The 9,755-nt window shown below is 32.3% G+C and overlaps 1 protein-coding gene across 1 annotated transcript; it reads left to right on the top strand.

The window, feature by feature from the left end:
* The first annotated feature begins 469 nt into the window (after window positions 1-469).
* LOC147072761 (uncharacterized) lies at window positions 470-7,880 on the top strand. The gene is made up of 2 exons (XM_085945698.1): window positions 470-2,509; window positions 7,874-7,880. Exons 1-2 carry the CDS (start codon window positions 615-617, stop codon window positions 7,878-7,880), a joined length of 1,902 nt encoding a protein of 633 aa, XP_085801824.1. The 5' UTR covers window positions 470-614.
* The last annotated feature ends 1,875 nt before the right edge of the window (window positions 7,881-9,755 follow it).

The raw sequence follows: 9,755 nt of genomic DNA, 5'->3' as shown, positions 1-9,755 counted from the left end.
TCACTCCGGCTGAGAAAATGAGAAGATATAGGGAGAAATTAAAATGCGATCCAGAAAAATATGATCGATATAAAAAAAAAGACTTAGAAAGACTCAAAGCCAAGAGTAAAAAAATATGTGATATGTCTGAAAATGAAAAAATAGTGCAGAGAAAAGTATGGAGACATCAAAAAAGACAACAGAAGGAAAAGAAAAAACAGCAGATTGAAACTGCTAGACAGGCATTAGCTTCAGCAGAACCAAAGAGAAAGTTACACAATAAGCAGCTTCAAAACAAAATCTTAATAAAAAAATACAATAAAGCCATACAACACCGAAATGATTTGAATACATCTTACCAAGCTTTGAGGAAGAAATATTATCGCTTTAAAAAGATTACTTCTAAAAAAATAGAAGAATTAAAACAGACCATAAAGAAGATGAAGACGAGAGATGATATGTTAGAAGTTACACTTCGCAGCACCTACAAGAAGTCTAAAACCTTCAAAGAGAAAAGCACCTTGAAGAGTTTGGCTGTACACGAAACAGTTAGAAGAAATAAGTCTACAACCTATGTAGCTAAACTATTGGGATTACGCGGAAGAATTCGGCAAAAACTACGACATTCCAAAGACATGTCGAAGATTCAAAAGGAGATGGAAAAGTTTTTCCTTCGCGATGATATCAGCCGCAGTACCGCTGGCAAAAAAGAGTGCCGGACATTTAAGAAAAGCAAACAGCAAAAGAGATACATGACGGACACATTGTTTAATTTATTTAAAATATATAAAGAAGAAGGTGGCACGTATAATTTTACAACGTTTTACAAATACAAACCATTTTATGTTTTGTCGCCGAATGTAACAAATAGAGAAACTTCTCTGTGCATTAAACACAGCAATATGGATTTTTTGTTCCTTGCATTAAAAAAGAAAGGTTTGATACCAGAATACAAAAACATGACAGATGCTTTATTATGCCTGTCTTGTGACATAACCTCATACCAATGCATGCACGGAATGTGTGCTAAGTGCAAATCTCATGTATTAAACTACAAATTGGAAGAAGGAGATACTGATACGAACATCGAGTGGCTGCAATGGGAGCGAGTCAATCATCAATATGAAAAGACTGCAAATGGTGCAGTGAAATCTATGATTGCGAAGAAGACTGTGAAGCAAATTAAAAGGGGCTGCATTGGTCAACTATTAAAGATCTTCGAAAAAAATGTAATATCTTTCAAAAAACATTACTTCAACTGGAAATATCAACAGCGCAAGTATCAGGAATGCATCAATGGTTTAGGTCCGAATGAAGTTATTATATTATGTGACTTCTCAGAGAACTACGTTTGTAAGATGAGTCGTGAAATACAGTCGATGCATTTCGGTGCGTCTAAAAATCAGATAACTCTTCATTGCGGGATGATATACTGGGATAAAGGCTCTCAATCGTTCTGCACAATATCTGAAAGTAAATCCCATGAACCATCTGCAATATGGGCGCACCTGTGTCCTGTCATCAAATTTATAAAAAACAAAACACCTGAAGTCAATACAATCAATTTCTTTTCAGACGGGCCAAGCTCGCAGTATAGACAGAAAAAAAACTTTTTTCTTTTGAATTATTTTACAACAGAACTAAAATTAAATTTTGCCACTTGGTCATTTTCGGAGAGCGGTCATGGCAAAGGTGTTGCCGATGGTATTGGAGGGGCTGTTAAAAGAGCACTTGATAGGCAAGTTGCCTATGGCAATGATATCACAAGTGCTTGTGCGGCATTCGATTTATTAACAGTTTGCATGAAGTCAGTCAAATGTATTTATGTGGCAGAGGTTGATGTTGCCAACATCTCTCAATTAATACCTTATAATTTACAAACAATAGCTGGTACTATGCAAATACACCAAATTATTTCAAATGCGCGGAACGAAATTTATCACCGAGCACTGAGTTGTTTTTGCACACGAGAACGCCTTTGTGATTGCTTTTCACCAATAAAACATACTTTTCGGACACAAAAGAATGCTGCACCACATAATAAGGGCCTACCCCCAAGAAGTATTAAAAGTGAAAATTCAGTTAACAATTCACAACTTAGCAAGACCATTGAAGTTCAGATGCCTAAAAAAGTTGTAGTTGAGTACATAGGAGATAGTATTGAAATCACTGATGATGACTTAATGTTGTCTTGCACTGTAACAGATTCCTTTGTGAAACTGTCTGATGAAAATGGTATTTATATATCTCAGCCTGTTTCATCCACAATCGCTGCTACGTCATTCACTAAAATGTATGACTGTTCTATTAGCCCGGCCAACAAAAGTGATTTTGCAATATCTAAGCCAGTTCAAATTAAAGAAGTCACAGATATATCATGCTCGGAAACCGGAGTCAAGTGTAATTTGGAGCCTACTCATTCGAAACGTATTTTATCCGTCATGGATGAATTAGATTATCAGACAAAAAGAGAACGATCCGAAAGGAAAGGGGAAAAAGAAAATATTTCCCTTCATCAGAACAAGAACAAGTCAAAATCGATTCGAACAATAATTTCACGATCTATTGAATGTAGTTTTTGCAAAATTAATTTACCATTTAAAACAAACGGAATGACGAAGTGTATGGCATGCAAAAAGATGTTTTGTTATAAATGTAATGATGGCCAAACTTGTTTTGATTATGTTTGCAAAAACTGTTTTGGTGTTTAAGGGACACAACCAGGCGAATATGGACCCACATTATTCATAGGCCGCAGCTATAAAATGTGATTCTGACCACGTCCACGATGTACAATTCCGAAATTTGGAGGGTACAGATTCAGCGGGCCTATTCTTCACTTATCGACCGCTAAAGTGATAAAGTGATAAATATTATCAAACTTAGGGCAGGTTTGTATCAGAGTATTAGCACTTATTGTAACAATTGCAATAAGTTGGTTTAAATTGTTGCAATAAGTGTTATATTTTAACAGCAGCAAGAGCGGTGCTGTTAAAATATAGCACTTATTGCAACAATTATAATCAACTAATTGTAATTGTTGCAATAAGTATTAATACTTTGATACAAATCTACCCTACTAAGCCGTCGTATTTATCACTTTATCGACCGCTAAAGTAATAAAGTGATAAATATTATCAAACTTAGGGTAGGTTTGTATCAAAATATTAGCACTTATTGTAACAATTACACGAAGTTGGTTTTTATTGTTGCAACAAGTGCTATATTTTAACAGCACCTATCTTGCTGCTGTTAAAATATTGCACTTATTGCAACAATAAAAACCAACTTCGTGTAATTGTTACAATAAGTGCTAATATTTTGATACAAACCTACCCTAAGTTTGATGCTAATATTTTGTATTTCTGCTAGATACACCACCAAAATTTTAAAACTTCTCCACACATTTTAGGCATAGAAATTTATAAAAATGTATGAAGAAGGATTTTTGGTACTGTTCGTCTATCAGGAATACAGCGGAAAGCACATTTTGAAAATACCCGATATACTGGATTATTTGTTAGTTAGGGTTAGTTTAGATTAGATTAGGTTGGGTTAGGTTAGGTTTGGTTAGGTTAACCTAACAAGTAATCCAGTTTATTGGCTATTTTCAAAATGTGTTTTCCGCTGTAGTCCTGATAAACGAACAGTACCGTATTTTTTTGTCACGTTTATCAGAGATGCGTACCCTATTAGATTTAATATTCGGTGTGCGGCCAGCTAAATGCGATGAGTCGATGATCAGAAAAGAACAGGGAAAGTAACTTTATAAAATGATCTTTATTATGTCCATTTAACAAAAAATAATTATTTTATTAGGCACAACACAATTCCTTTCAACATACCGACTTTTTCGACTCATGTGATTTCCAGTTTTATCACCGTCTACCTATGAGCACTTGTCTTTTTTACCGATAAACAATACAAGAAGCTAATAATAATAACTAATAATAAGAGTAATAAGTAATAACAATACTCAAAACAAGTAGGTAAATCAATTGTACGGCTCAAATTGCAAACAAAATAAAAAAAGCGCGGTAAGTGACGAAAGCAATTATTTTACCGGTGATGTTCATGATGACGATGAGTAATGAGTTGATGACAATGACCTTTCTCGGCTTAGTTTATGCAGAGTTTGTTATGAAGTTATGATAATTAGACCGCATTTCAGATTAGTGATTACGCATGCCGACAAAGAAAATTAAATAAACAAATATGCAGTAGGTATATAAATGATTTCCAAATTTTATCCAGCTGATTGGAAGCTCGACATGTCGAATCCCTTGCTAATTCCATTTTTTATATATTGTTAATTTGCTTCAAAATATTTTTTATTTGAGTTACATATAACAGCCAAATAAAAGTTATGGTCATTTATAGTGTGTCAAAATTATTACTTTATTTTACCAGTATTGTAAAATTTATTATAAAATATGTCTATTTTAGTGATTAAGTTTGATTTGTATCGTTATTGTGACGCACGTTGAATATCTGACTATGAAAAGATTCAAATAAATTTAAAACAAAAATTTGTTTTTATGGTAACATGTAACTTTAGCTTTAGAAAGTCCATTCCATTACCATTCCGTTCCATTCCGAAAATGTCCCAAAAAAAGTTGAACGTTATCTATTTTTCATTTGATTATTAAATAACGAAACTTATGTATACTTCCAATAAAATTTAGTAAAATTGATTACTGTCTTTAAAAAAATAGCAGAACGAACAATGATTGCTATTTTCAAATACTAAAGGGAAAATACTCTGCTATTATTGACATAGGGTAACGGTAAGGAACGAAATGTGCCCAAGAATTTAAATTCAATTATATAAGTGTATGGTATTTTTAATCTAATAAAGCTTTTTTAAGTGATAAAAAGTGTCTCATTCATTTTTAATAAGCATAGTTTCATGGTCACGGAGCGGAAAATTATCATGCCCAATTTCATAATAAAAATGCTATAAATATTTTATTAATCAATATTTTGATGAAAAATTGCTCTCACTAGTTCAGGAATAGAACAAGGAATCTGTTAGCTATATAAAAATGATTAATTTTAGTGAAAAAATAAAATTACCCAAATTTCAAACATGTACAAACTTTGGCGAAAATGCCCATTTGCCATATCAAGAATTAGATCTTGGGACCCACGACATTATGAGCTAACGCGTTATGCATTCAGCAATCGTGGGTGTAATTTTATTAGGTAAGTATTTTTATTTCACCTTTCGATTTTATTAATTATTGTTTTTTTTTGCAGTTTTAAATTGGCTTAGCAGTTTATTAGCGAGTTATATAATATAATCAACTACACAAAAAGCTAATATACACATATAAGCATAAAAACAAAGCCCCAAAAATATTATCCGAAATAGTACTTTATCTAATATTAGAGACTTGATCGATATCAATGTGTTTTCATTAGTTCGGATTATATCAGAAGCTATAAAAGAAAATTTTCTGTACGGAATGCTCAGCTGTTTGGATTTCTCATCAATTACTCACAATAGATTGATTTAGTCAGCACTGCTGCAGGTTAAATGCACTGGGCATTCAATCAATAATATAACCATAATTATATGATAGCATATAAAATGCAATACATAATAATATTATGTTTCTATTCATAATATGAATAGAAAGAACTTATAAAATTAATGAAATTTACATCAGTATGGAAACAATAACAGATCAATTTGTTTTATTTTTTATTCTTGCGATAATTAAATAAAATGTTATTCACAGCTCCAACAATGTCGTTAACCCTTTTGCAAAAAAAAGTATTTTTTCTAAAAACCGGACGCTAATCACTTTATCGATTATTGTCTGCTTAAATTAGATACTAAACTATTTTAATCATTTTCATATACGTTATTTATCGAGTCGTATCTCCTTAGGTTAGAGTCGTATCTCGCCCAAAGTAAAGGTTTGATGGAAAAACTTTTAAATTGCATATTACTATTTTAATCGATCATATTGAATGTTTAATATTATTATAAATTAACAGTGGCACCTGTTAATAAAAGCAACAACTTGTTTGTCAGCATATTTTGTCAACTGCAGATAACTGAAAATATTTCAATAAAATTTCATTCACGCATTCATTCATACATAAAGATGAAAACAGTTTATTTTCAATGGTAGTTCATCTATAATATTATACTAATTGGTCCAAAATATCTCATTGTAGTTTGAAGTAAAACTAGATTATCCATAAACAACCACCGTGCGTTTATTGATCTCCTTTGTATTTACCTTCTTTGTTAGGATATTTACAATTTTTGCAAGTCGTTACTTTAATTGTCAGAATTGTACTGAGATGCAGAGACAGACCTATAATAGAGATATCTCAATCAATACGTTTACTCATGCTGACATAAAGAACGCTCTCCTCGTAAACTACTGGCGAAATTAGATAAAATACAGTTAAATTTAATCATCGAATCGAGATTAGTAGTTTAATTGTGTAGAATTTTATATATCCACTAAACGTGACTAAGATAACGTGTTAAATTTCTTTTAAATTTACTTGCTATGGAAAATTTAACAACAACAAACATTACCAACATAGTTTATCTATTGAATATTGCAAGTACGAATATTAATTTTCCTCTTGAAAAGTTTTCACTGAAAACTAAACAAAAAGTATTTCTAACCGAACTTACATTATGAAGTACGGTTCCATGGCATAATATGCTACAAGTTTGTTCCAATATTCTCATAAATTCCAAGTAATTCTGTTGTCATAATATTATTATATTCATAGTATGTAATAAACTCATACACGAGTCACACAGGGCGAGGACGCCAATTAATATAATATTTTCTATAAACTATGATTATTGAATAATTAAACTTCATCACTATATTTTTTCAAACGTTTAAGCTAGACATTAATAAAAAATAATGACCGGACGGTGAATAAGAAACAAAAATTTTACTTTTGGCAAATTATTGTGAGCTTTTGCTGAGCAATATTATTTACCTCGTTGCTGTATATTAAATACCTTCCTTAAAATAAGTTAGTGAGACCACGAGATGCGCATTTTTTTCTCTACTGTCTGCATTATATCACTTGTGAAAAGACCAAATAAAAAAAATAAAATCACTAAATTAAATTGATATTAAATTAATACTAGGTATGTGAGAGCTTCCAAAATTATGCACCATAATTAATCCTATGTAATATCTGGGATCACGCATTACTTGTCAAAATGACATCAGCCAAGAGTTTAGCAGAAGGATTACTCTGGCAAACAAATCTTACGACGGTTTACAGAGACACTTCAGATCAAGACTCCTCTCAAAGAAAACTAAAATAAAGTTATACAAAACCCTCATCGGACCCATATTAACTTATGGGTCGGAATGCTGGGTTTTATCAAAAAAATATGAAAGGAAGCTGGATATTTTTGAAAGGAAGATATTAAGAAGAGTCTTTGAAGCTGTATGTGAGGAGGATGGCACATGGCGAGGAAGGTACAACCATGAATTATATGCGTTGTATGAAGATCCCCCTGTAGTCTTACACGTGAAAGTGGGGCGACTTCGTTGGGCAGGCCATGTCTCAAGGATGAAAGACACCCAACCACCAAAGAGACTTTTCTTCAACAAACCAGAAGGGAAAAGAAGGGTCGGGAGACCTAGACTGCGGTGGCTGGACTGTATAGAAATAGTGTTGGATAAAATTTTGTAATTGTGATTTTTGACGTCACAATTACAAAATAGAAGAGTGTCTATAATAAAGTAAAATAAGCATGAGCATGAAACAAGGGCCGTAAAATTACCTGATATTTTTCAAGCCGAACGCCGCTATTCTTTCAGAAATCTCGCAACTGATAACTGTTATTGAATTAAAAAAGGGGATTACACGGCTGAAAACTCGTGCAATCCAGGGTTTAGGATATACATAATAAATTTCTGGACACCACAAGATCTTACAACCGTGAAAGATAATCAATATTTTAACAGTGTGGAATTTGGGAACAAATAAAATTTGAAATACTAACTTTAAATACAAGCGGCTAAGTTTGAAAATAAATAAAGGAAGAATGGTGAATCAAATAAATAGTTTTAAAATACCCAAATTAGAACGATCAGAGACTCTTGACACAACGGCTGCATTGTGCTCCGTTAGGTGACGTCCATAATTAATATTTGGGTAGACCCAAGCGGAGCACGACTGTTCTGAGCGGCAGACAAAATCAAAAAGCCATGTTGCTTCTCTCACACCACGCGACCTGACGTTGCCGCCGGAAATTCCAATAGCGACATCTGTCTATTCGCGAACGCTCTTTCAACTTGAACATCGATCCTAATCGGGGTTGCCAGCAGGTCAAAGTTAGTTACGTTAAAAATGAACATAACAAGAGACACAGCATCCCTGAAACTAAGGCGGTGGAGGAAGCTTGCGGCAGACAGAGGGGAGTGGAGACATTTCCTAGAGGTGGCCAAGACCCACATTGGGTTGTGTGGCGATGATGATAATTAATCTTATGTGAGCATCCGCTGCAATATGGCATATTCACATATTATTATGATTGAATGTATTCAACACGGTGCTTATAGAATGAATACTATGTGATAAAAACATGGAACAATCTACGATGTTTCTTTTAAATAATAAATATATTATTAAAAATGTTTATCAAATTTTAATTTATGATAATGATCTATAACAAAATTTAACGACTATTTTTTGAACCAGGCTTTTTTGATTATCTCAGAATATGACTTAAATCACATAAGTTAATTAAAATACAGCGACGCTGTGCAGCTATGCTCTATAAGAAATACGCTCATATCATAATAAAGATGCCCCATATATGTTCTAATCATTAATACACATTTTCTTTACATAATTGGAAAAAAGAGATTTGGGATAATAATCATTCAATAAATGACTATAAAATATATGTTTCATGGGTATTATCAAAAGAAAAATATTGCAATTTCTTCAAATTACTGAGTAAATTATAAAACTCAAATGGAAAGTCTATTGAATATCATAATATGACAAATAATATTAAATAATAGGTAAATACAGTTGATAAATACTCATTTTAAAACTGCTATAGCCACGAACATCAGTTAATGTAATATTTAGGTACCAAAATATGGCTATAATCAATTTTACAACGACTACGGTTATAATAAAACGTATACATAATATAGTAAAAAAATATTTATTTTATTTCAACGACTGATTCGCAAGAATTGAACCTATAACCACTGGATTTGCACCAATGTGCTTTATCAATAAAGCAACAGACATCAATAATAATAATTACGCATAATTTTTGTTTGAAATGCTTAATATATTCAAATTACTGCTTAAACTAGTGGTTTAAGTTTCATCGGATGTCGGGTATTTTCTAAAAAAATATTTTTAGTGGGCATATAATAATATAAGATGTTTCGACGAATACCATTATCAAGACAATTGGTTGTGATTTGCATAGTCGACTGTAATTGATGGGTGGAATGATTGTGATGGGGGATTTGGATGTTGGATGATGAGGCGCTTATGCGTAGGATGCCAGGCACTCACCTTTTTAGGATGTTCTGCGGTCTGGTTAAATAATTATTTCATAATTAAAGAAACCAGCGTAAAGTGGAAATTTATATTATTGGTATCGCTTTATAATATTGGCGTAATGATGTTATTACTATGAATGGTTACAGTTAACATTATCTAGGTACACGTGTAAATATTTACAATAATACTTAAAGTTGTGTATAATCTTTGTATATTTTGGATGGTATATTATCTAAAAT

This window comes from Rhyacophila brunnea, unplaced genomic scaffold, assembly GCF_057557595.1.
Source record: "Rhyacophila brunnea isolate RB1 unplaced genomic scaffold, BYU_Rbru_1.0 scaffold_19, whole genome shotgun sequence".
Classification (NCBI taxonomy): Eukaryota; Metazoa; Arthropoda; class Insecta; order Trichoptera; family Rhyacophilidae; genus Rhyacophila; species Rhyacophila brunnea.
This window is presented reverse-complemented; position numbering and strand designations above follow the sequence as displayed.

Excerpts from the sequence above, each read along its gene's own strand:
- LOC147072761 (XM_085945698.1), top strand. The coding sequence starts at position 615 with ATGTCGAAGATTCAAAAGGAGATGGAAAAGTTTTTCCTTCGCGATGAT.